The sequence below is a fragment of the Chaetomium fimeti genome (genome assembly GCF_033439085.1).
Source record: "Chaetomium fimeti strain CBS 168.71 chromosome Unknown B0H64scaffold_2, whole genome shotgun sequence".
NCBI lineage: Eukaryota > Fungi > Ascomycota > Sordariomycetes > Sordariales > Chaetomiaceae > Chaetomium > Chaetomium fimeti.
In genome coordinates, this window is record NW_026944330.1 from 4,319,695 (window position 1) to 4,345,332 (window position 25,638).

The 25,638-nt window shown below is 56.0% G+C and overlaps 9 protein-coding genes across 9 annotated transcripts; 7 read left to right on the plus strand and 2 right to left on the minus strand.

The window, feature by feature from the left end:
- Nucleotides 1–27: 27 nt before the first annotated feature.
- On the minus strand, nt 28–2,765 carry B0H64DRAFT_337564 (uncharacterized protein). The gene is made up of 4 exons (XM_062801161.1): nt 1,926–2,765; nt 1,778–1,861; nt 1,423–1,695; nt 28–1,356 (listed from the first exon to the last, which is right to left on the minus strand). Exons 1-4 carry the CDS (start codon nt 2,513–2,515, stop codon nt 87–89), a joined length of 2,217 nt encoding a protein of 738 aa, XP_062663039.1. The 5' UTR covers nt 2,516–2,765; the 3' UTR covers nt 28–86.
- Nucleotides 2,766–4,203: 1,438 nt separating this feature from the next.
- Nucleotides 4,204–5,686, plus strand: B0H64DRAFT_337566 (ankyrin repeat-containing domain protein; the record flags this gene model as incomplete). Its single annotated transcript, XM_062801162.1, has 2 exons — nt 4,204–4,612; nt 4,910–5,686. Coding segments are annotated over exons 1-2 (936 nt in total), but the record flags the coding sequence as incomplete, so codon positions are not given.
- Nucleotides 5,687–6,309: 623 nt separating this feature from the next.
- Nucleotides 6,310–7,969, plus strand: B0H64DRAFT_337569 (NADP-dependent oxidoreductase domain-containing protein). Its single transcript, XM_062801163.1, has 6 exons — nt 6,310–6,529; nt 6,581–6,659; nt 6,741–6,905; nt 6,965–7,078; nt 7,139–7,333; nt 7,420–7,969. The coding sequence occupies exons 1-6, from the start codon at nt 6,371–6,373 to the stop codon at nt 7,713–7,715; spliced, it is 1,008 nt and encodes a 335-aa protein (XP_062663041.1). The 5' UTR covers nt 6,310–6,370; the 3' UTR covers nt 7,716–7,969.
- A 960-nt stretch (nt 7,970–8,929) lies between these two features.
- B0H64DRAFT_388877 (glycoside hydrolase superfamily) lies at nt 8,930–10,715 on the plus strand. Its single transcript, XM_062803291.1, has 5 exons — nt 8,930–9,133; nt 9,195–9,570; nt 9,628–9,651; nt 9,717–9,737; nt 9,786–10,715. Exons 1-5 carry the CDS (start codon nt 9,003–9,005, stop codon nt 10,296–10,298), a joined length of 1,065 nt encoding a protein of 354 aa, XP_062663042.1. The 5' UTR covers nt 8,930–9,002; the 3' UTR covers nt 10,299–10,715.
- A 1,386-nt stretch (nt 10,716–12,101) lies between these two features.
- On the plus strand, nt 12,102–12,747 carry B0H64DRAFT_415811 (uncharacterized protein; the record flags this gene model as incomplete). The annotated part of the gene is made up of 3 exons (XM_062805122.1): nt 12,102–12,189; nt 12,270–12,557; nt 12,650–12,747. The coding sequence occupies 3 exons, from the start codon at nt 12,102–12,104 to the stop codon at nt 12,745–12,747; spliced, it is 474 nt and encodes a 157-aa protein (XP_062663043.1).
- Nucleotides 12,748–16,778: 4,031 nt separating this feature from the next.
- On the plus strand, nt 16,779–18,665 carry B0H64DRAFT_388888 (uncharacterized protein). Its single transcript, XM_062803292.1, has 2 exons — nt 16,779–17,353; nt 17,422–18,665. Exons 1-2 carry the CDS (start codon nt 16,997–16,999, stop codon nt 18,454–18,456), a joined length of 1,392 nt encoding a protein of 463 aa, XP_062663044.1. The 5' UTR covers nt 16,779–16,996; the 3' UTR covers nt 18,457–18,665.
- Nucleotides 18,666–19,588: 923 nt separating this feature from the next.
- B0H64DRAFT_317278 (uncharacterized protein) lies at nt 19,589–21,343 on the plus strand (the record flags this gene model as incomplete). The annotated part of the gene is made up of 3 exons (XM_062800325.1): nt 19,589–19,883; nt 19,940–20,931; nt 20,990–21,343. The coding sequence occupies 3 exons, from the start codon at nt 19,589–19,591 to the stop codon at nt 21,341–21,343; spliced, it is 1,641 nt and encodes a 546-aa protein (XP_062663045.1).
- Nucleotides 21,344–21,782: 439 nt separating this feature from the next.
- Nucleotides 21,783–23,936, plus strand: B0H64DRAFT_388893 (major facilitator superfamily domain-containing protein). The gene is made up of 3 exons (XM_062803293.1): nt 21,783–22,320; nt 22,474–22,692; nt 22,774–23,936. Exons 1-3 carry the CDS (start codon nt 22,182–22,184, stop codon nt 23,751–23,753), a joined length of 1,338 nt encoding a protein of 445 aa, XP_062663046.1. The 5' UTR covers nt 21,783–22,181; the 3' UTR covers nt 23,754–23,936.
- Nucleotides 23,937–23,976: 40 nt separating this feature from the next.
- Nucleotides 23,977–25,269, minus strand: B0H64DRAFT_318226 (chaperonin 10-like protein; the record flags this gene model as incomplete). Its single annotated transcript, XM_062800378.1, has 4 exons — nt 23,977–24,003; nt 24,053–24,169; nt 24,219–25,073; nt 25,132–25,269. The coding sequence occupies 4 exons, from the start codon at nt 25,267–25,269 to the stop codon at nt 23,977–23,979; spliced, it is 1,137 nt and encodes a 378-aa protein (XP_062663047.1).
- Between the last annotated feature and the right edge of the window lie 369 nt (nt 25,270–25,638).

Genomic DNA, 25,638 nt, shown 5'->3' on the forward strand with positions numbered 1-25,638 from the left:
AATGCGACGACACAACTCCACCTCCAAGGCACCCTGCTACCACTGATAGACCAAACTCGATTATGATCGTAGCCTACAGAACCCATTCACTCCGAGAAGCGCTCCTCCATGAACCTAACCAGCACACCACGCCTCGCCAAACCCGCCACCGCAAGCCTAACCTCATCCGACATAGCCGGCGGCCCGCAAACCACCACCGTCGTCCCCCCCTCAACCCCCTTCTCCCCAACCAGCTCATCCTCCAGCACCCTCGTCACATCAAACCGCTCCCCCACCGCCACCGCCACCTCCACCTCCCCCCACACCCTCTCCCCCACGCCACACCCAACCACCTTCTCAACCGCCCTCACCAACGCCCCCGACCGCACCCCCCAATACAGCCTCGACCTGCCCCGCGGCGCCAGCAGCGACCGCCCAAGCAGCGGCAGCAGCGCGGTGATGCCCACGCCGCCCGCGATGAATATGACGTTCGGGCTAGCGAGCGAGGGCCGCGGGTCCGGCGACCGCACTACTGACATCGCTTCGCTGCCGTAGGATGCCTCGACGAGTACGGGTACTCCTGTGGGTTCGGTGTGCTGGGCGAGACGGGATGTGAGGCCGTTGCGGCGGCGGATGAAGAAGGATGTTCCTGCTGCTGCTGGGGTGTGCGGGTGGGTGGAGGGGGTTTGGGAGGTTGTGGACCTGGGGGTGGGTTTGGAGACGGAGCCGGTTTCGAGGTCGTCGGATGGTTGGGAGCCGGGGGTGCCTGGGGTGGGGTGCTGTGTTGGGTGGGACATGGGAATGGCGGAGAAGGGGTGGTTTTCCCAGATGCGCCAGGATAGGGTTGGGAAATAGAGGTAAGCTTGGCCCATGGCTTCGACGCCGGGGATGTCGACTTTGAGGTAGTCATCGTCGATGATGCTGGTGTAGGCTCGGTTCGTGAACCCGGCGCGGGCTACCCTGAGGGGGCGGGCTAACAGCCAGTCGAATGCCCAGACGGCAAATGCAACGGCCACCCAGATTTCGTAGCCCCATTGCCAGTGGTACCGGAAGTAGATGTGCAGGAAGCAGCCTATGATGGATAGGAGTGCCCAGAGGAGGTGCCAGTCGAGGAAGAACTCGTATGCCCGCTGCCGGACGGGGAGGACGGAGCCCGGGAGGATCAATACTAACGAGAAGGTGGCAATGATACCCCAGTACCAATAGGGATAGGCGGATTCCGTTGTGAGCATGCCCGGGCCCATGGTATCGTACATCTGCAAGTAGAGCGCCGAATGGAGGCAGGCCTGGAGGATGCAGATGACCGCAGTCCACCTGTGGATCAGGATGAAGGTGTTGCGGGACCAGCTTGTCACATGCAGAAGAAGATTGTTGCGGCTGCTCCGGATATTAGAAGACTATTAACGTGAAAGAGGAAGACTTTAGATTCCAATCCTCACTCACCTTGAATAGAGAAGGGCCAAAACCAGGTTGGCAAAGCTCAACATCCCGGTCCGGTTGGCAACCCATTCCACCATCTCGTTTGAGATGCTGGTGAACCAGAGGTTTGGCCAGGTGATCCTGTAGGCGACGGCCGACAGGATAATGTTGATAGCCCATATATAGAAGATAAACAGTGCCTGGCCCCGTGTGGGGACGAGTCCCAGGCCAAACAGGGCCGGGACCGCATGGCGAGTACCAAACACGGGAGGGTCAATGACATGTGCGTAAAACTTGCTATGCGATGGTCCAGGAATCAGCCTTTGCCTTCTTCAAGCCAAGTGCCGGGAGGGAACAAGTCGGAACTGCGGATACTGACCTGACCCAAGATTGGGGGAGTGGTAGAAAACGCAAAAGCGAAAGGAGAACCGGGGATATGCCGCAGGTGAGTAACGCGACAAGACTTGGAAGCTAGATTAGCATGAATGACCCTCTCATGCGGATGTAGAGCAAACAGGTGATCTTACGCATATTGGTTGTCCAGGGCGATGTTTATCTCGATGCCTTCAAGAGACCCGTAAACCATAGCATAAAAATACTCGCTGACCAACTCGGTGCCATTCAGCACCAGGCTAGAATTGTAAACGGTTGTTGGAGTGGCGGTGATACGGTCCAGTGCATCCTGATATGAGTATTTGGGCAATGGTTGCTCCTCATTTCGCCCGGCGACGTTCATCTCCCAGAACTCTTCGAGCTGCGAGATTGTGAGGTCGCCTGGGCAGTGAGTCTTGATACACCAGGCCAGAGACATCAGAAACGGGTCGTTGGTTGCGTAGCATTCTGGTGTCGGCATCATGGACATCATATGTCCGGACGACATGTCGCTATCGCCGCCGCCGTGGTCTCCGTGGTGACTGTCGTCGCCGTGGTCGCCGTGTCCACAATCGAGCATCCACGACCCCATCGAGCTTCTGCATGCATACGCGCAAGTGACGGGCGCATATTGTGCTTGGCCAAGGCCGATTGTCCCATGGGCTATACGACCATAAAAGTCTTTTGCAGCAGTGCAGCTGATCTGGGCCGCCAGGACGAGACCGAGCCCCCTGGAGCCCTTCATTGTCAACAAGAGGTCAGGGGTCAAAAGGGCAACAAAAGCTGATGGCGGAATGTCCAAGTAATCGTTGCAGAAGAGCGTTTATACATGGTGTTTTCCACCCGCTGGACTCACAAACCAGTATCAAGCATCGCCTCAGTATGCGTTCCCAAGGTACTGGAAAGCCGTTGAGCAAGTTTGAGCGAGTTTTCCAAACGACCTACTGGTATCCGATTGGCTCAGTGCAAACGACCCATGAGGTCGGGATTATGTCACGGCCAATGGATGTCATTGCTCATCCTCCAGGTCGACATGAAGAGGAGTGGCGGCTGAAATGGTGGCGCACTATCAGCAGCCCCCGGCGTCTCACCTAGCCGTGGAAGGCGAGGATTGTGTGTCACGGTCTTGGAAATGGCTAGATAGGGAAGTCCATGAGCCACGCCAGACAAGATATAGCTGAGAACGAACAGAAATCCGCCCCTGCTCCTTTCCATCGGCCCCCACGGTCAGGGCACGGGGTTGAAAAGGCTCGCCTCAAACAGCGAACCAGCAGCTTTGGTGCATGTGTCAGCAACCAAATCATGAATGATCAAGGCATGGTGGCCATACACTTGATGGAGGGGGTTTCCGTGGATTGGTCGATAGGTCAAAGATGACAAACCTTCCCTCCCAGGATGATATTCTCCGCCGAGTAGCCGGCAATGTTGGCAAGTCTTTCATTCATCAGCTGCTGGATGTTGGGCGAAATATTACCCGGCGCGTCACGGTCTCTTCGATGAATAGGCCAGGATGAGTCTTATGATGAACCCTGGGTAGCACTTAATAATACTGCTCCCAAGAACGCGCGGTTTTCGTCCACTTTTAAGCGTTAATAAGAATATAGGCGTGGGCATCCTTAGGGTATGCCGCTGTCCCTAAAGTCCGACTCTTCAAACCAAACAACCCGCAAGCAAACACAAGTCCCTAGACCACACCCACATCAACGATAGTACCCTAGGCTCGTAGTTTCGCCCGAAAAGCCGCTTAACGACCTCTGTGCGTAGGACTGTGGGTTGCTGAGTGCGTCAAGCCCAGCTCCCAACCATAGAGGCCCAAAAGGCTTAGCGCCTTCGCACGAAATAAATCATCTCCCCCCTTTATCGCCTCATCCATGTGGATTAGCTCCGCCTGCACTCGGCAGCACATGTGCGACTCAAGATCCCCATCCTCTACACAAGTCCCCCGCATAAAGTCCCCACCTGCTGGGTGGTCAGGCGGCTAGCGCTCTCGCTCAGGGGCTAGAGTTATGGGGCGTAAATGACCACAGGGCCGTGAATCTCGTTCCCATATCTTGAAACGCACTTTTCGCTCTCTCCAGGTCTGCTAGAGCTATGGAGCCAAGCCCGGCACCTGGTTCTGGTTTTCAGGGCCTGGGGAACATTATACTGCTCAGCGAGCCTGCCGAGAGGGGCACGCCGCGAGCTGATCTGGTCGATGCGCTCTTCTACGAGGATATCGCGCGGTGCAGTGAGCTTCTCGATAGATATCCCGAGCTTGTCAGAACTCCACTACGGCACCAAGCTTATAAGCTAATACACCCGCGCGACTCGGCCTGGGGGCTCACAGCCGATCCACTGTGCCACCCCGTAACGGCTGTCGTCTTTGCATCTCTTGTCCCGCGGTTACGGGAGCCGGACTTGGATTCCCGTGCACTTTCGCCTACTGGTCTCGCAATCATCGCGCTGCTCGTCGAGCGGGGCGCGGTACTGGAGATATCCCCAAGACATCATTACTGGGCTTCGCATCTCCTTATCGAGGTCTGCCGGGACTACGACAGCCCGGAAGCGCTCGATCTCCTAGCCCGTATCGGCGCTGATATATATACTAGACGGCTAGACGAGGACCAACACACTCTGCTCCAGGTAGCTGCAGGCCGTGGCGCTGTAGGGGCCGTCGGGTTTCTCTTAGATCGAGGAGTGCCTATGAATTATACTAGCGCCCAGTATGACGATGGTGATCATGACGGCCCTATCAATGGAACTCCGCTCCACTGGGCGGCTGCGAAGGGACGGTCCCGAGCCGTCCGTCTCCTCCTGAGCCGAGGTGCGCTATCGGATATAGGAATGAGAGATCAGGACGGGTGTACACCGCTCCTCTGTGCCGCTAGGGGCCACGGCTCGTTGTTCTGGGACGGCTATTATATACCGCCCCTGCCCAACCTTGACCGCGAGGAGACGATACGCCTTCTCATCGACGCCGGAGCCGACGCGATGGTATCAGACCGCGGTTTCTGCCCCAACTCGGCGCTTGGCTACGTCACGAGCTGGGGCAGCGTCGATATCATTCGGTGTCTAGTGAGCAAGGGAGCCGACATCCACCAACAGCCGCCATACCTTATAGACGAGAATCGATTTCCCTATAGTGTCGGGGGTGACAAAGTAACCCCTCTTCACACAGCCGCATACAACTCGAACGCGGCCGCTGTACAAACCCTCCTCGACCTTGGTGCGGACCCGGACGCTACAGACGAATACGGCCGGCAGCCCTTACACTGGGCCGTAATCGGACGGTTTCTTGGGCATTCCCCCGAGATCATCTCCTGGACCTGGAACAGCCTCCAAACTGACCCTCAGAAGAGCTCGGCCTTGTCGAAAAAGCTAGCGGCATTGGAATTGACCATCTCCCATCTCATTGCCCACAACGCGAGTGTCAACTGCCCAGATACCTTTGGCCGTACCCCCCTCCATTACGCGGCGTACATGAAGCAGACTATTGCTATGACCCTTTTCCTGCAGCACGGCGCCGACCCCTGCCTGATCGACACCGACGGCCGCACCACATTCCACCACCTCGCGAGCCCCCTCTACACTCCGCACTTCCGCGACCTCGCCGACGCCACCACCGACGACGCCCACCTAACCACCACCACGCTCGCCACCCGGATACAAGACTCCGCTAACACTACCACCATCCTCAACCATCGCGATAACACCGGCACAACCGCCCTCCACCTAGCAGCACGCTGCGCCTCCGCCCCAGTCGTCGCCCTCCTCCTAACCCTCGGCGCCGACCCCAACCTCGCCCTCACCTTCCCCGACAACAAGGAGCCTGAGACCCAAGAAGCGGGTAAAACAACAGCACTACACCTCGCGGCGCACCTCCCCAGCTGGGCCCGGCGGCAGCTCGGCACGTACGAGGAGCAGGAGTACGTTGTCTGGAAGCGGCGGGCGGTGAGGATCAAAGAGTTGCTGTTGGGGGCCGGGGCTGATGATACGGTGAGGGATGGGAGGGGGCGGACGGCGGGGGAGGTCGAGGAAGCGGTGTGGGCAGAGATTCGGCGGGGGAGGGAGAAGTATCTGGCGTATTTGGCGCAGCCGCCGAGGGAGTATGGGAGGGGGAGGGGGATGGGATGGGGGCGGGGACAGCTGGGAAGGGGGGGGCCGCGTGGCTCTCGAGCTGGGGACGGGGACGGGGATGGTTCTAGTTCGGACTCGGGTTCTAGGCCTGGCCCGACGACAGAGGGTGGTAGGGTGGACGTGGTTGTCGGTGCTGGGCATGGGAGGGGGTCGGGAGAGTGAACTGGTTGAGTGGACAGGTACATGCCTGCCTGGTTGGTGTCGATGAGAGTAAGGACGCTAGGAAGGACGCACGCACACGCCCCCGGGGGAGCGGGCAGTCATAACAGCCCGAAAGGTGTGCTTGTGGTCAAACCCCGGGGCCTATCGCCGGATGTGTGCTGTATTCCTTCAGGGATCGGAGATAATGTCTCTACCTCCGGCGGGCCACAACACTTAAACAAATGGAGTTCAGCCCCTTTCTAAGCGTTGTTCGTGACCACCAATACTCTCAACTTTCCCCTCAAGATATTTTTAATAAGCAGCCGTGAGCAGCTACGTCACGATGGTCAAAACGCTCCCATTCGGCGACATCGAGGTCCCGGTCCCTGGTTTTGGGGCAATGGGATTTAACCATGGCCTCGGAGCAAACTTCACCTTGGAACAAGCTGAGCCAGTTCTGCTCAAAGCCATTGAGCTTGGGTGCACATTCTGGGACACCGCAGTAGGCTTATACTCCTGTTTTATATTCCCATTACTGTACTGACCTGACAAGGCTGGATACGGGGCCGGAGTCAACGAGAAACTCCTTGGGGACTTCATCCGCAAGCACAATGTTCGCGACAAGATCTTCAGTACGTTTCAATCTCGCTCGGCCTTTTTGTTATCTTGTGTTTGTAATTTGCGTTGCATGCTGACGCCGGATTAATTCCCAGTTGCATCCAAGTGCGGTATCGTTGTGCCCAAGGGCGGTATCGACATGCGCACTCTACAGATGACCGTTACCAACAAGCCTTCGCACATCAGAGAATACATCGAAGACACTATTGAGAGGCTTGGGTTCACCCCTGATCTGTACTACCTCCATCGCATTGATCCGGGTACGATGACCGCCGAGTGCTTTGCGTAACTTTTGCATCCACTAACGCTCTCTATCTAGACACGCCTCTCGAAGAGTCGATTCCTGTTCTCGACGAGCTGCGAAGGGGGGGCAAGACGAAATACATTGGGCTCTCGGAATGCTCGGCCGCGACTTTGCGCAAAGCACACTCCAGTAAGAACCACCTTTACGGCTGCAATCCTGGCATAGCGTAAGCTACTAACGCGTTCGCAGTCGCCAAAATTGACGCCGTCCAGGCCGAGTACTCGGCTTTCGAGACGCTGCATGAGTCCAACGGCCTGATCGACACTGCTAGAGAACTCGGCGTGGCCTACGTGGCTTACGGTCCGGTGGGACACGGCTGGCTGGTGGAGGACTTTGTGTACAACAGCCCCGACGACTTTGGTCCCAACGACGCTCGCCGCCACAGTGAGTCCCCTTTCGCTCTTGTAACCCCCCTTCGTTTAAATACCGGATAAGGGGGAAGCGTGCTCACATGTGTGTCGTCCACCCAGTCCCCAAGTTCCAAGGCGAGAACTTCTACAACAACCTCGCCATCACCCGCGAGATACGGAAGCTGGCGGCCAAAAAGGGCTGCACCACCACGCAGGTCGCCCTCGCCTGGGTCGCCGCCCAGGGCTTCATCGCCATCCCGGGAACGACCAAGACCCACCGGCTCGAGGAGAACTGGGCAGCGCGTGAAGTGGAGTTGACCGAAGACGAGATGGCCGAGATGCGCCGCATCGTCGAGGAGGTCAAGCCACAGGGGGATCGGTATCCCGCGGTGATCCAGAAAATGTCAGGCCATTGATGGAAGAATGGGCAGTAGGTCAATCTTGAGTAGTGGGACAAAAACGACTTGTCGTGTAAGTCCAGAGTTGCTTCCTGGTTCTAGGCAATGTGCAGGGCTGAGGCCTGAACGATTAACCTGTCAAATTAACAGTGTTAATGGGTGTTAGTTAGCTTTCATTTTCCTACCTGGGATTTCCACAGACCATGGGATATTCCGCAATATTTAGCTTCTTATAGTTTCGTAAGTCCAAGGCCACTGAAGCCCTCACTCACACAGAAAGCCCACATGATACATCAGTGAAATATGCCCAGCTTCAAGTTGGTTCAGTATTTCGTCCGCACTCCCTTGCTGTTTAGTAGTTCTCAGTACATCTGCTTCAACGCATCCCAAGATATGCTGAGTCAGCAACTTGAACTCGAAAAAAGAGTTGGGCAGCCAGATTCACGCCAGGGGCAAACCGCAAAACCCACCGAGTCAAGTTTACTCACTCAAACACTTCCCCACACAGCTCCGCCCTTAGGTTCCATAGCACAGAACCTTAACCAAAGATCGGGCACGCAACAAAAGAAGCCTCTAACTCACTACCTCGGTGGTAACCCCAACCCATCACCACTCCCAACCAACCTCACTACCAAAAGAAAAGAAAAGGAAGAAGAAAAAAAGAAAGTAAAACAGAAAATGAGCACCTTCCTCAACCTCCCCCACCCCCCCCTCCCCCCCAACCTCACCACCCTCCGCGCCGCCGCCCTCCGCCAAGAACCCGGCTCCGGCTTCTCGACCAACATCCGCCCGGTCCGCACGCGCCGCACCGCCGCCGCGGCCACCACCCACGGCGAGCCGGACCCGCCCACCAACGAGACCATGCTTCAGGGGTTCGAGTGGTACGTCCCCTCCGACGGCGCCCACTGGGCGCGCCTGGCGCGGGTGCTGCCCGCGCTGGCGCGGCTGGGCGTGACGAAGCTGTGGATCCCGCCGGCGTGCAAGGCGGCGGATGCCAGGGAGGGGAATGGGTATGATGTGTATGACCTGTGGGATCTGGGGGAGTTTGAGCAGAAGGGTGGGGTGGGGACGAAGTGGGGGACGAGGGGGGAGTTGGAGAGGTTGGTGGGTGTGGCCGGGGAGGTCGGGGTGAGGGTGTTGTTTGATGCGGTGTTGAATCATAGGACGGGGGCGGATTATTCGGAGGTGGTGCGGGCGAGAAAGGTGGAGGAGAGGGATCGGGGGAGGGAGCTGGAGGGGGGCGAGGGGGAGATTGAGGCGTGGACGGGGTTTGAGTTTCCGGGCAGGGAGGGGAGGTATAGCGGGATGAAGTGGAACAGCGAGCATTTTACCGGGGTGGATTACGATTCTAAGACGGGCGACCATGGGGTTTGGAAGTTGGAGGGGAAAGAATGGGCTGATGATGTCGATGAAGAGCTCGGGAACTACGACTTTCTGTGGGTGTCATTCTCCGCTCACGTTTCGAGTCCAGCGCAAGGCTAACACTGTGAGGAAAAGTCTCTTTGCTGACATCGACCACAAGCACCCCGAGGTCAAGGCGGATCTGTTTCGATGGGTTGAGTGGCTCCCCCAGCAGATGGGATTCGGGGGATTGCGCGTCGATGCCATCAAGCACTACAGCTTCCGATTCCTTAGGGACTTCGTGACCCACATCAAGGAAAACGTGGACCCGGATTGGTTCATTGTGGGTGAGTACTGGCGTGAAGATTCGGAATTCCTCGCCAGATTCATCGAGTTCATGGGCCACCAGATATCTTTATTTGATGTGCAACTGGTATCAAACTTTAGCACGACTTCGGCCTTGGGGGAGAAAGGGGACCTGACCAAAGTGCTGGATGATTCCTTGACGTTGTGGAAGCCAGACCACGCCGTGGTGAGCAGTCTATCCCACCCTGAACTAAGATAAGTACTAACAGCTGGGGATACTCAGACGTTTGTTGTGAATCACGATACGGTAAGTCTCGGGATATCAACTACGCATTGATACGGTACATCACCGCTAACCCATCCTTGGTTTAGCAAGCAGGGCAATCCCTAGAAGTACGTACGCTTTCGGCTGACAACCAACACCGCTAATCCTTCCCATAGCTCCCGGTTGCACCCTTCTTCATTCCTCTCGCCTACGCCCTCATCCTCCTCCGAGCCAACTGTGGCCTTCCCTGCGTCTTCTACGCAGACCTGTTCGGTTCCGTCGGGCGGCACCCCGAACCAGGCCTCACCAACCTCATCCCCCCAACTTCCGGAGGCCTCACCCTGCCCAAAATGATGATGGCTCGCAAGCTCTGGGCGTATGGTCCGCAATATGACTATTTTGACGACCCGAACTGTGTGGGGTTCACGCGTCTGGGACATCATTCCAAGTCCGATGGCGACGGCCTGGCTGTGGTCATGACTAATTCGTGGGAACACGCGACCAAGTCCATGTTTGTGGGCCGGCACCATGCAGGAGAGGTGTGGACGGACTTGCTCAAGTGGTGTCCAGGCCAGGTGGTTATCAGCGGTGATGGGTGGGGAGACTTCCCCGTCGGTCATCGCAGTGTTGCCGTTTGGGTGGATACTGAGGCCACTGGTAGGGAGGGAGTGGATTCTCTCGTTTTGTGAGTGTGACCCCTGAGTATCCTCAGACACGGCCCGGTACATCTTTCCCGATAATCACCATCTAACGGACATATGCAGTGACTTCGATATCTACGGCCGGGACCACATCCAAGGTGCTACGCAAAAGGAAACTACACCAGACGAAACTTCGTAGGGAAGCACCTTAGATGGCTTCGTTCGTTGTCGACGGACAGATAATTATTGGTACGAAAATAAAAGACGTACTCATAAGACCTTCCCGCCTTTGTGAGGGTTTTACGTTGTAGAATCAAGGGAACCTAGTGGGAAGATCCGATGTTATGGCGGTAAACAAATGTTCATGTTGTGCCTATTCGGGGTCCATTTAGCTTTGAGTGTGCGCTTCTCGGACGGACAAACAAATTGATGATGGCTTCTCTATACGTCATCGTCTGATCGCGGGCATACCCTTTGACAAGGTTCCAATGTTGCCTGGTTCTCATCCGAGCCCCTCACGGCAACCCCTCATGCGGCATGCGGCGGCGAGTCCCGCCCGTGCGTCCATTCATCTGAGCCGCAGGGTCGTGGTCGTCCCAACTTCGTGTTGGTCCCTTGCCGACTTCAAACTCCCAAACCAGATATGGCTTTGACATTAGATTCGCAGAATAAAGGAAGTGACCCCCGGAAACTAGCAGCACGTTGGCCGCGGGCGGAAATTCTGCCGCCAGGCACATGGTGGAGGTTCGGGCTTGCCTGCAATAATGCAACGCGGATTTCCACCATCATGATCAGAACTCGGAGTAGACGCACAAGAGTTCCGTCGTTGATCAAGAGCAAGAGAAGGCGGCGACGCGTTCAGGTCAGCCAGACCATCAACGTTCGCAGGGTACGGCCAGGGTCACTCCCGGCTCGTGGGCATGGATGGAGAAGAGCTGCGGTTCGGGTCTGTGGCGCTTGTTCGAAACGGAACACTGCCCTGCCACATCACAAGGGGTCACGGCACCCGGGAGGAGAAAAGCTGGAAGATGCGTACGGCGGCCATTGGCAGACCTGGTGAATTACACCGTAGTTGATGTCGTCTATGATGCTCACGTGCCATCGCATTGACAATGCTCGTGGTTCCCAAGAAGCTCCGGGCTCAAACCCGCGCGACCCATTGCTCCCTCAGGAACCAGAGATGCCGTGCTCCTCATTCCGCACCGAGGTTGCACCTGCTCGGCCAGGGAGGAAAGTGCAAGGGGAAGCTCAGGGAAGTTGCAAGGGATCAAAGGCAGCGATTGACCAATGGTGAGCTCGCCCCGCAAGTCAGCCGAGATTGGCCGCCCATCACGTCTCGTGCGCTTCCTTGCCCCATCTTCCCCATGGAGAAATGGCACTGTGGCTGGCTTGGCTCGTCGGGCCCTGCACTCCAGCTCTCGAGCGTCTCACGACTCCTCAAACCTCGAGTCTTGTGGGCAGGGAAAGAAAGGCAATTGCCATCAGGCAATCCGTCTTGTTTTTCTTCAGCGTGATCTGGAGATGAATAAATCTGCGCCGAGTCAAACCGAGTCCGTCACTCGACCGGCTCGACATGGGCCCGCGACTTCCCCAGGTTTCCTTCTCGCACGGCTCCTGCCGGAACAAAACAAGTCTGGTACGCCCCTTCCTGCGATTGGTTAGCTTGGTTGCCTTTTCCTTGTCATTGCATTCATGTTGTGACACCTTGATGCCTCAGGAACCAGTCCCCGCACGAGACTGCCACCCCCTCTCGTTCCCGCCCTCTTCTTCCTCCCTTTCTATTTTATCCAACTTCCGGCCATCACTGTCACACACCTTCCCTCCATCAATTCCATCCCAAAACCTCCAAAAATGCTCGCCTCAAGCCGGTTGCCCGGCGTCGTCGCCCGTATGGGCATGAAGCAGCCCGCTCGTTTGATGTCAACGGCACAAGGACAGGGTACGTTCTCCACTGAGTGGGCCAGCTGTCAGCTCCACTGCCCCAGAATGCGTTATTTACCAGTGCCATCTCAACTCTAGCTCGCGTCCCAAGCTCCATCATCTCCACAATCTCCACCGCTCGCCAGGCGGCCGGGCGCAATGGTCTGCTTCTCAATGGTGGCCGGAACACTTTCGCCTCGACCATAATTCGTGGTGCGATGCAATCCCGAGGCGTCGTCGTCGAGTCGACCGCCGCCGCGATTGTCACGGCTGCCAAAGTCCACGGTGCCGGAGCCGCCACGATCGGTCTCGCCGGCGCTGGTGTCGGAATTGGCACGGTTTTCGGCGCCCTCATCAATGGCGTCGCTCGCAACCCGGCCATGAGAGGTAAGACTTGACGGCCCTCAGCCGCACCCCGCAGCTCTGCCCTACCGTCCAGCGTAGCGGGGACGCAAGCTGACAGATCTTGGCAATTGCAGGCCAGCTTTTTTCGTATGCCGTTCTGGGTTTTGCCTTCGCCGAAGCCACCGGCTTGTTCGCCCTGATGGTTGCTTTCCTCCTTCTCTACGCCTACTAGACGAGGACTCGGGCACTTGCGGATTGCGACTCGCATTCGTCAGTCCTGGGAGAGGGGACAATGGGTGGCAGACATGGGGTTCTGGAACGGGTGGAGACAAAGCCGTTGAACCACGCGAGCGGCTGCCGTTTTAGCGCTGGTCCACCCACGATCCCGCTGGAGTCAGCCAGGCCCCCCGGCCCCCCGCAATTTTGGTGGATCAGGTCTCCAGCGGAGACACGCGCTGATTTGTAGCATAGAAAGACGATAAAGATGGCTTGTAATTCAAGAGGCTATAAAATGGGCTGACTGCATGGTTTTGTCTGCTCTGTGTGTATCGATATCGACTGGTCAACACAATTGGCCGGAGAGGGGAATTCGCAGAATTTTCTCCGGCTGAGCTCAAATGACGCACTTCCCAAATCGGCAATGTAACCTGAAAACGCCCCGTGTCATGAAACCCGCAGTGACCCGCTCAGATATCACGACCATCAACCACCACCGCTGGAAGAGCCTATGAAGCAATGATGTTGGGCCGACAGTACAAGGATGCAGCTTCACAAAGTCATTTTCAGGCATGACCTCGACGCTTCATTCGCTAAATCAACAAGCCAGATAAACCAGGGGCTTACCGCTTGAGGCTGTCCAAAACTCCGAGGTCGCATGCCCTCTCGTTGGTTGTAGGTTAGGGAGTCTATACGAATCCATGTGGTTATGGTAAGGTAAGCCAAGACACTGTTTGGATGCCGGGGGAGCAGGTTGGGGGCTGTTTACAACCCGGGAGGTGATCGCAAACCAGGGAGGTGAGGTGTAAGTTGTAAGTAACCTGAGGGATTGAGTGCAGCGGCGTATACGTTCCCACGACCAGTCATGGTGATTCCTCTGGACGGTTACACCATACCTAGAAAAGGTCTTTGCTGCTTCTGGGGGTGCATTATTCTGCCGGGCATTTCACCTAGGACTAACGTTGTGTGTTCAAGGTTGTCCGGGTCGAGTCCGGGGCCCTGGGACTTTACGCCCCCCGTATGAGGTTAAGTGAAAGGACTCCTTATGGTTCCTCGAATCCCAATCGAGCAACATGTCGATGATACTCGAAACCCTATGCAAAGGCCAAAAGGGCAGACCACAGTTGTGGGAGGGGTGGGGGACGGCGGTACGACGGGATCGGCGTGGCGGGCTTGGTTCTCGTCCCCTATCCCCAACACACGCAAGTATTAGTAACTAAGCAGCGTATGCGGAAGAGTAGTTGGTGAAGTAGATTCAGAGGTGGCCATGCACCTTCCAGTCGAATAGCTAGCGACAGGAACCCTGGGAGGAGGTGCAGGGACGAGTGCTAGTGCGTTGACCGAGTTATGCTCCTTTGGGAGGCTGTGTGGATAAGATTTCTCGAGTGTGACCATACCCCGGGCCGGAAAGGGAACTCCGAGACGTTTTGTTGTTTTTCCAGGGGTTGTAAAGGTCGCCTTTTATAAACAACGGATGATGGCTCCCGCTCAGCGCTAGAATTCTGGCATGAAGCCAAAAGAGTGGCCAGAGATGCTGGCTCTTAACATTCGGGTTCAAACTACGACTTATCCTTCTGCTGGTAAACGGCCCGTAGAACGCCCACAAGCCCAGACAAGTGGTGTTTCAGACCACAATACCAATAGCAAGGCCGAGAAGACAAAGAGCAACAGCCTGTTAAGGTCCAAGTTCCTCTACACCTTTGCGGTGGCACCGCCATTTTCTGGCCTAAGAGTGCTGTAATGGCTTTAACTTGGAGCTATGTATGTATCTAGGGAGACACGAATATGACAAACGTGAGCCTTTTCATGGTGATCGGGGTTGGCTATGTATTCCAATAAGTGTAAAGCTCATCTAGACATACTCAAGTTTCAAGTCCTCTGAAATAGGTCGACGGCTGAGTCCCAAAACTGCACAGCAGTAACAGCGTTCCTGCTACGTACCATACTGCTGCTGATACCGGTAACCCACCCACTCATTTCGCTCCTTTAGTGTGTGTTCTCTTAGCTTCGCATTAATTAGTTTCCCTACCTGTGAACCCATTAACAAAACTAGTGGCTGGCTTTCCCGTCGTAAATAGGTACCTAGATTAGATGCCTTGGACCCAGAGTGTAACCATAAACGCCTGTACAGAGGCCTTTAAAGCCGACTTCAGAGTTATAACAGACATGGTGCTAAACAAAACCGCTTTCATAGGTACCTAACCAGTTGAAGAAGCCGAGGCAGAAACCGAGGGGGACAAGCGAATAGTTAATTTGCCCTTTAAACCTACCGAGATAATGCCGTGATGGGGTCCCGGTTCCCAACCTAATCAATGCATCGACAACTATACTGAACTGGGGCGTGGGCCTCTCGGTGACTAGAGGGGTGGTTTTCGGTTTTCCGGTTTTTCGTTGCGTTCTCCCGCGTTCGCGGTCCTTGTGTATTTAGACAGAGACCCGAGAGCCCTCTCACTGAGAGGGTCTCCGGGGGGTCTCCGGGCATGTAATTTTAGAAGATTCTTTCCGCACCTGTAGGAGCTGCTTCAATTGATGCGACCAAGTCAGTGATCCTCTGACCAGAGGGCTACAAGTTAAAACGCGTGGATTCTATAGTCGTAGAACTGTGGACGTAGCTAACGAAGGTTGCAGCCCGATCATCTTTTCCTCGCGACACGACATTAGTTGCGGTGCGCATCCAGCTATTTGAGGTGTTGGTGTGTGTGTGTGTGTGTGTGTGTCTGTGTGTGCTTGGAGGGCACACTCCGCTTCAATACCGTTCATTATTGCCTACCGAACTAAGCTCTTTGGTTACTAAAACTTCCTGCATCGATGACGTCGTGAAGGCGGTCGAAGGTTTCGTATAAAAGGCATAAGAAGCCCGGACACGTTTGATCTTGAAGCACAAAGGTACTACGATGCCTGTACTAGGTATCTTGATATAAGTCACTCGTCATTCCAAAGCCGGTTATAGTTCAGTCTACGGGCTGCTCAGCAGACCGACGATATTCGCAGTGTACATTACGATCAACACCAACGCGGCTTCTAGGTGCAGATAAGCTAGGAACTGCACTTCAAAGAGTTCATCAAGGCAGAAATCTCTAGAGGCGGGCTCTTCGGACTGCTATGCTGGTCTCGCTGGACTGTATCACATTATACATACCCGCAACCCTGGCCCGTATCACATTATACATACCCGCAACCCTGGCCCGTCGCGCCTTTGCATCACGTAATTAATTCCTTTGGAACCGTTGCCAAATCGCACGCGCGTGCGCGCAGTAAGTTAAGTTGGATACTGTAAGTAACCCTATCCCAGTACTAACCCTAACCCCTTCGGCGCCCCGCCGCACTGCGCCCTCTTCGGCGCACGCAGTGAAGAGGGTGGGATAAAGTTACGCGGCGATAAGAAAAACAAGATTCTGTGGATCTCAATTTTATTGCGTTTTTGAGCGATCCAGCGGCTCCTAGATTGACAGGTCTGCGTTGTTAATTGATTTTAATTGAATTAATTGATGGATCTAACGGAAAAAAAAGGGGGCGAGAGAGCTAGGGTTGGGGTTATGTGCGGGTTGGGGTTATATGCGGGTTGTGGTTATAATATCTAGTTAAGGCCTCGGGATATATCATGGTATTCCCTACTGAGTCATTGGCTATACGGTGTTTAGTTGCGAGTTATTGTCTTATACACTGCCGATGCCACTGATACATCATGCAAGTGGAAGAACAGTCGACTGTTCGGAAATCTGTCCTCCGAGTTGGATGCTGGGATGCTCATCCTGATTCCTTCTGTATTGCCAGGGAACGCCCTGGTTTATCGCTCGTGGAAATGACTTCGTCAATTAGATAGATGCAACTCTGGTTACATTGTCGGGGGCGAAGGGGCTGCCCGGATCCCATCACATTCCCGTGGGAAGCTGTTTGGTCAAAGACTAAAGTACTTGGGACAAGGGCTTGTCTGGGGCGGTGCGGTTGTGGCTTGGGGGGGGGGGGGGGGGGGGGGACTTGGACAACTCGGGAATGTGATCAGCTTGATAAACTGCCGATACGCCGAGCTTCTCTGGACAAGCTTCCCTGCTTCCGGAAGAAGCTAATTTGATGGAGGGGACCCGCTTCACCTTCGAGGCCTTTCAATTCTCAATTTCTCTCCACTCTTTTCCTTTTCCTTTTCCTTGGGTGAGGTAAGTTTTGTCACGATTCCCCAACGACGACAACGGCCGTATCAGATTAAATACGCCATGTATTGGTAGTGGACCACCTCTCATTTGCTTCCGGCATTTTTCTTTTTTGCCATGTCTTCCAGGGGCTTCACCTTTCCCCTCTCCATGCGCTGGATCGCTGTTTACGCCTTCGCTCTGGTCGCACTCTTGGGCGTTTACCTCGTTTCCTTTAGCGACGTCGGTTACCACTTTCGCAACCTCACTACCCACGTTGACGATTCGCACAATGCCCCGGCTACGCAACCTCCGCCCGCGACCGTAACATCAAACCTTCCACCCCTTTCGTCGACATCTCCGACCGGTGCAAACCCAGCCGCCGGGGACCCTGTGGAACCCCTGGAATCTCCCAAGCCGGGCCAAGTCAAGATCGTCGGCCTTGTCTTTTTCGGCCGCAGAGACCTGGTTCGCGTGTTGGATTGCTATCTAAAGGTTACCTCGTTACCTCGGCTGCCATCCCACGCGGAATCCCGGCTGTGATGTTCACTAACCCCGTATAGCGCAATCTCAGGATCAACGGCGGACTCTTGGACGAAGTCGTCTTCGCCATCAACACCGACATCAAGGAAGATCTCGACTACCTTGACAACGAGCTCCTCCCTTCCCCGTACTACCGCAAGTTTACGGCCACAGATGAACACGGCTTCCTCGGACAGTGGTCCGCTGTCGACGAGCGCGACACCATCTATATCAAGATTGACGACGACGTTGTCTTCATCGATGATGGTACCATAGCCAGTGTCGTTCGGCCCCTCATCGAGAATCCTTCATACTTTGCCGTCTCGGCCAATGTGGTCAACAACCCCGCCCTCTCATGGGTGCATTACCACATGGGTGTCTTCGAGCCTTACTGGCCGGAAATGATGAAGCCTTGGAAGCCTTCGTCGCCCTCTTCCTGGCGCGCCTCCGAGCTCCCTGCGTATAAGGGACCCGCTGAGGGCCCCGACAACTTCGACATCGACGGCTCGACCCCAGCCCCTTTCACCGGCCACCGCTGGCTCCCGGTTCGTCAGAAAGAAAAGGGCGAGACCGAAGACCCGACGAAATTCCCCGCTTCGACACTCACATACGACCCCTTCGGCCCGTCCTGGGACAACTGGGCTGCCGGGGCCCAACTCCACTATTCCTTCCTCCAACATCTGGAAAACAACGAGACTTCGCTTTACAAGTTCGGCATCTGGGATTGCCACTACGATCGCGTTAGCATTAATTTCATCGCTTTGCGCGGAGGGGATATCATGGATGCGTACCCTTTCACCGAGGAGGACGATGAGTATTTCCTAACGGTGGAACATGCCAAAAAGATTGGCAAACACGTCGTGGTGGCAGGCAATGGCCTGGCCGTGCATTTCGCGTTCGGCCCACAGCGGATGGCGAACTATGAGCACGGAATCTCGGATACGGACCTGTTGGGGCGATACACAGCGTATGCCAAGGAGATGGTTTGCCCGTTCCCAAAGAGGGAGGTGAAGGCTTCGCCGCTGGTGAGGCCGTCGGAAAAGAGCAGGAGGAGGGGGCCAGGGAGGAGCAGGTGATGGCAGGATGGTATGAATTCTTTTTTGGATATGATAATCAATTGGAGCCCGCATAGACTCGGGGGTCATGTACAATATGTAGAAGGGAATATGATCTTCTTGAACAAGCACATGCCAAACCGTTGCTAATAGTGCACGAAGGTCTGTTAGGGAGCTGCTCAACTACCTTACCCGAGACTGCTTTCCGTCCTGACGTTGCCTGATGGACCCTCACCATTGTTCACCGCTGTCCATGCCCAACATGTGACGCAAAGTTGGTGCCCCGCACGATGCCGACCCCTGCCTTACCAATCGTCCCCCGGCATTGCTCGTGTGCCACCCCTGCGGCCAACCGCTGTGACCGGGTCACCGGTGATTCCCCGGATTTTGTTGTTTCACCTTCTCAACTTTATTTGAACAGCATTGTCTTTCCTTTAACGCCAGTCTCGCCTCTCCTCCGGATTCCTGGGCCAGAATCCTGGGGATCCGCCGTTCCCACCTCGCCTCCTTCTTCTCTCACTCGGGCTGTTTTCCCTCACCAACCACGCCCACCATGAAGCTCTGGCAGTTCTCCATCCCCTTCACACTCGCCCTCTTTTACCCACCGGCTGCGCAGAGCCGGCACCGTACGTCGACCGGCCAACCAATCGCAAACCCCGCTCCTACTCTGGTCACACTCACTAACCAACCACAAACCTTCTCAGTTCTCCCATGGGCCTTCCCGCCCCTCCCCCTCGGCGCCGTCACGCCCGGCGGCTGGCTCCGGGGCGAGCTGCAGGCCATGGCGGCCGGCCTCGCCGGCCACGAGCTCGAGTTCTACCCCTACGTCAAGGACTCCAAGTGGCTCGGCGGCACCACCGACTACAGCGTCCTCAACGAGGCCCTGCCCTACTGGTTCAACGGGCTCGTGCCGCTGGCGTATGTGCTGGATGATGCGAGGCTGAAGGCCCAGGTGCACGGCGTCGCGACCGCGGTGCTGGGTCGGCAGGGTAAGGATGGATGGATCGGGCCGGAAGCGCCGGGCGGGGATCGGAATTTCTGGGGGCGGACGCCGTTCCTGCTGGGGATGACCCAGCTTGCTGAGGCGAATGCGACGGGTTGGCATGGGGCTGTGGTGGATAGCACGCTGCGGTATTTCAGGCTTGCGCATAAGATGCTCAAGAATGATGGCGAGGGGTATACTCAGTGCACGTGGAATCCGGTTCAGTGCTCTTGGGGACAGGTCCGAGTGCATGATACGATTTTGGTCATTCACTGGTTGCTGGAGCATGCGGAGCTGGATGCGAAGGACGATGCTATCCTGTGGGAGACGATGGACATGCTCTACGACATGTCCAGGTTCAAATGGGAGGATTGGTATAAGAACGGGCGGTATGAAAAGGTCATTGGGAACCCGACGACGGACAACCCGCTGTTTCCTTATATTCACGGCGTGAACGTCGGCCAGGGTAGGTCATGTCAACACCTCCTCTTTACCCGATCCACGAGCATTGACAGAACGCAGGTCTCAAATCCGCCGCTGTCATCCGCAGATTCACCCACCGGGACTCCCTTTCCAAGACGACGACCAACGGTGTTGATTGGACCTTCAAATACAAGGGTGCCGCCTCCGGTACCATCCTCGCCGACGAGATCCAGCGAGACCTCGCGCCGTTCATGGGTTCCGAGCTCTGCACTGCCGTCGAGACAGGCTACTCACTCGCCTATCTCTACCAGGCCCTGGGTACCAATTCCTTTGCCGACCGCGCCGAACTCGTCATCTTCAACGCTCTTCCCACCATGCTGACCCACGATATGTGGGCACATCAATACATGACACGACCCAACGCGCCATGGGCCTTGAACCAACATCGCCAGCCATCGCTCTTCACCACGGCCAACGGTGTTGCCACCATCTTCGGGCTGGAACCCCAGTACCCGTGTTGCACGGTCAACTTCCCCCAGGGATACCCCAAATTCCTGGCAAACAGCTGGGCGAGAGCCGACAAGGGACTTGTGCACGCCTTGTTGAGCCCGTCAACCGTCGACACAACCATCCCAGAGATCGGAAGGGTAGCGATCACATGCGAGACAGAATACCCCTTTTCGAACCGCCTGAGGTACATCGTCGATGCCGAGTCGGACTTTGACCTCTACTTACGCTTCCCTTCGTGGGGCGTGCTCACCAAGTCGGTCTTGTCGCTTTCGGCCGATGGTGCCGAGGCGGAAACCCTTCCCATGTCGCCGAATGAGAATACCGGGTTGCTTCGCGTGTCGGTGCCGAAGGGGAAGTCAATCCTGGAGTATTACATTGACTACGCAGTTCGTGTCGAGACGAGAGAAAGGGCGGACAACGCGGTGTCCGTCTATGTTGGGAATGTCCTGTATGCGTTGGACGTCGGGGAGAGTGTGACGAGTTCGCTGCCGCATAGGTATTGGGAGACCAGCGGAAACGGCACCACCGAATTCTCCGAGTATGAGAATGTCAAGGATAACTACTTCAACTTTACGAAGCCGGTAAGTGGCGACTCCCGTGCCTTGGTTGGCGGCCCCTTTATTGACCTGACCGTAACAGTGGAACGTCGCCATCGACCCTTCAACGATTCGTCACCACGAGCATACCGATGCTGGAATACAAAGAGGCTTCAGCGCTCGTCAAGCTGACAAGGGGCCTACCAATTATCTCACGGTCCAGGGATGCCAGATCGACTGGCCGGTTCGGGAGGGTGTGGCGCCCGATGTGCCCCCAACGGATCCCGCATGTGTGACGGAGAAGCAGACGTACAGGATGATCCCGTATGGGCTTGCAAAGATTCACATGTCAGAGCTGCCAACGATCAAGCTTTCGAGGCGGCGAGGCTCAGCAGTACCGGGTAGGATAGTGGCTACCAAGGGGGTGGTTGACTCTGACGGTCCGAGTGATCTCTAGAGGGGATTTCTTATCTATAAGTAATATACCGGCCATCATATTTGTTATCTACATAACTGCGCTCCAATGGGATGACAATCTTCGGTATCATGTCGAGACCACGAATGCGGGATCATCTGAGCTGTTCGTTTGGGTTCAGGGTCCCAACTCCTTGTATAAGAAGCCAAGGCCCAAGGATATTCCTTGACACCTTGCAACCCGAACCCAACGACTCTGAGCTCGGAACCAGTCTTCCATTTTCATCTTTTCTTTCCCGCCCTCGGACTTTGAGAGTCTCAGTAATGTAACGGCACGGCAGGTGGCTATCCACGGATACAACCCTGAACCGCACCAATACCCCAACTTTTACCTCCGCTTGCCAAACCCAATTGCCGGCTTCCCTCGACCCCCGACCCACTGTTGATGCCGATCCCGCTACTTTTTCTAATCGAGGTAACATTTGAGCACCGAAACTCTGCGGGGAAACCCTAAAGGGAAGGTAAACTCGACTCCAAAGCATTCCTCTCCCGTTGACCCCGGTTCTTCGGGGATATTCATTGGTGGAATCCCTCGATACGACTTGGACGCTCGTGCGAGGAGGACCATTGGCAAGGTTGTACCGTCATCGTCATCGTGCAACTCAAGCCGCCCAGCCCCCTGGCGAGACACGACAGCCGATCGTCGGTCTGTCCAATGCCCCGAGGAAGCACCGTTACGCGCGGGGAACAGGGCCCTTCGGCGAGGAAGACCCGAAGCAACGGTTTTCCCCAAATATGCACGTCTATCCCTTCTCCGCGAGGAGGGTTGCAGACTACACAGTACGTGGCTACCTTATTGTGGAAACTGAAACCGCGCCACGATGGTGTCGAAAGGATTTTGGAAGAGGCGCTCCCTGCGGGTGCCCGATGACCAGCAGACGAAGGCCGCAGAACTGACACTGCGAGATTCGATATACCCCATCTGCCTAGTCACCATCCTGTTCTTCCTCTGGGGGTTCAGTTACGGCCTGCTCGATACTCTCAACAAGCACTTTCAGGAGACGCTCGGCATTGACAGGACGAGGTCATCCGGGTTGCAAGCGGCGTACTTTGGGTGAGCATCCTGTGCTTAGGTTTGGCGACGGTAGTCTCCAGCTGCTGACTCTTAGCCAGCGCGTACCCCCCTCGCCTCCCTCGGACACGCAGCATGGATTCTACGACACTTTGGCTACCGCGCCGTCTTCATCTGGGGTCTGTTCCTGTACGGCCTCGGGGCACTGCTCGCGATTCCCGCCATTATTGGTAGATCCTTTGGTGGCTTCTGCGTCTGCATTTTCATCATCGGCAACGGGCTTGGCTCGCTCGAAACTGCGGCTAACCCGTACATCACCGGTAATTTCCGCCTCATTCGCCCCCCTTACACCCCCCCATGCGGTTCGAGTATCTGGTACTAACGACGGACTTCCACCCCAGTCTGCGGGCCCCCCAAGTTCTCCGAGATCCGCATCAACATCGCGCAGGCCTTCAACGGCATCGGCACAGTCATCGCGCCCGTCCTGGGCTCTTACGTCTTCTTCAACTTCGACGACGACGTGGCCCTGCGCAACGTACAATGGGTATACCTGGCGATCGCCTGCTTCGTCTTCCTGCTCGCGGGCGTCTTCTTCCTCTCCGTCATCCCCGAGATCACCGACGCCGACATGGCCTTCCAAGCCTCGGAGACCCACGCCGGCACGCAGGACAAGCCCTTCCGCAAGCAGTACCGCCTCTTCCACGCCGCCTTCGCCCAGTTCTGCTACACGGGCGCCCAGGTCGCCATCGCGAGCTACTTCATCAACTACGCCGTCGAGACCCGCTCCAACACCGACTCCGCCCTGGCCTCCAAGTTCCTCGCGGGGTCCCAGGCCGGGTTCGCCATCGGCCGTTTTGGTGGCGCCGCGCTCATGCACTTCATCAAGCCCCGGAAAGTGTTTCTCCTCTTCCTGACGTTGTGCATCGTCTTCGGCGCGCCGGCCATCACGCAGCGCGAGAACACCGGGTTGAGCATGCTGTTCGTGGTCATGCTGTTCGAGTCCATCTGCTTCCCGACCATCGTCGCGCTGGGCATGCGCGGTCTGGGGCGGCACACCAAGCGCGGGTCGGGCTGGATCGTGGGCGGCGTGATGGGCGGCGCGTGCGTGCCGCCGCTGATGGGCCTGGCGGCGGATCGCCATGGGACGGGGTTCTCCATGATTGTGCCGACGTTGTTTTTTGTGGCGGCCTGGTCGTATGCGCTGGCGGTGAACTTTGTGCCGGCGTATCGGGATACGGTCGATGCGTTTTCGACTACGGAGGTCGGGTTGCGGGAACGGGATGAGGATGCGGTGGTTGGGGGGGGAGCGGTGACAAGTGGAACGGATGTCAAGGTTGCGGGCGTGGAGAACCCGGAGGTGGCTAACGTGGAGAAGGTTTGAGACGGATGGCAGTGGGTAAATAGCCTGCCGGGGAGACGGTGGTCATGATAGTGAATGGAAGTTGTCTCTTCATATCATGATCAATATATTCCACACGAGTTCCCGCCGGTCCAGATACGAGCCATTATGGGTGTCACGACAAGCGAAGATTCGACGCCCAAACGCGGCATTGTCTAATAATGCATTTATTACCCGCTGCCAACCCAAATCCTCGAGCCGCAGTTTAGAACTCAATAATCGGTTTGATGACCTGCTGGTGTTAGTCATAACAGGGCTGATACAACGGAAACAGGCCTTACTATTCCGTCTTTCATGTCAGACACGGCCTGCTTGAAGTCGGCGACAGGGTAGACCTTGCTGATCTTCTCGATCGGGAACTTTCCCTGTTTGTGGAGGTCGATGAGCTTGGGGATGAACTGTTGGCCGTTAGTAGATGCCAATCCGAGAGCATGGCAAGGCTCAAACCTCGGGGGGATGGGAATCCCCTTCCGCAACGCTGATCCACGTCTTCTTGTAGGCAAAGAAAGCCCCGACGTCCACGCTGATTTTCTCCTCTCTTGGTGGCGCTCCGATGGACGCCGCTGTCCCGCTGTACCCTAGGCAGTCAAGCATCTTCTCGACAACCGAAGACACCCCAGTGGTATCGACAGCGAAGTCCACGCCCTGCCCCCCCGTGATATTCTTAATCTCGTCCACAACACTGTCTTGGATCGTCAAGGAATTTATCACATGTGTGGCACCGAGCTCCTTCGCCAATGCCAGCTTTTTCTCCACGATGTCTATGGCGATGATCTGCATGCCTGGAACGGTCGCGGCAGCCATCATCGCCGCAAATCCGACGCTGCCTGCACCAAAGACGGCTATTGTTTGGTTCGCCTTGGGCTTGAAGATGTTGAGAATTGTCCCCGCCCCGGTCTGATACCCACAGCCCATCGGGGAGTAGATGGCCATGTCCTGAGGATATGGACATTTGACTAGGCAGTTCTCATGGACCGCCGAGATACGGGAAAATGATGACTGCCCAAAGAACTGGCTCCGAACGGGCCGGCCGTCTAAAAGCTTAGCAGGGGTGGTGCCATCCGGCCGTCGAATACCGGTTAGGTTGAGCGGTACGAACTGTGTGCATCGGCTAAACTGGTCCCCTTGACAATAAATGCACTCCCCACAAGCGGCAAAAGAGAGCAAAACGGAGTCGCCGACTTGGAGTGACTTGTCCTTGACGCTAGAACCAATGGCCCTCACAATTCCTGCTCCTTCGTGCCCGGCAATGGCCGGGAATTCTACGAGCGGGCCAAAACCGCCCTGCTGGAGGTAGAAATCCTGAAATTGATAGCAGTCAGTGATGGCGGTTGCGTCTGGGGAATTCTTTGACACATACTGTGTGGCAGAGACCTGAGTACTTCATCTCAACTAGTACCTCGTCCGGCCTTAGGTCTTGTATGGTGACTGGAGTCATGACAAAGTCGCCTCCAACTGTGTCTACCACAAGTGCTTCGGTCTGGAGTGGGAGTTGCATTTTGGGCTCAGGCTTCTGGCTTTCGAGTTGGCTGAGGGCTACTAGGTGAACGGATGAAGGGGCGAGGTTCGTAAGGTCAAGGAACTTACACTTGATATCGAACCGGAGTAAAGAAGACACTACAGGAAGAAGTTCTCCGTTGATATGGCTCCTCGGAGAACTGTTTCCCCCGCTTGTCCGAGTCTTGGCTGGTCCACACTGCCTCTGAAACCCCTGTACAACATGGGTTGTCTTGCATGAGAGGCCCCCAATCATCCCGGAATGAGTTACTCAAGGGTCCTTGTTAGATGTCATGGGATAATTCGAGATCAGAAATCTGAGATATGAACGTCTTGTGGCTCATCGCAGGTGTTGAAACAATTTACAGCT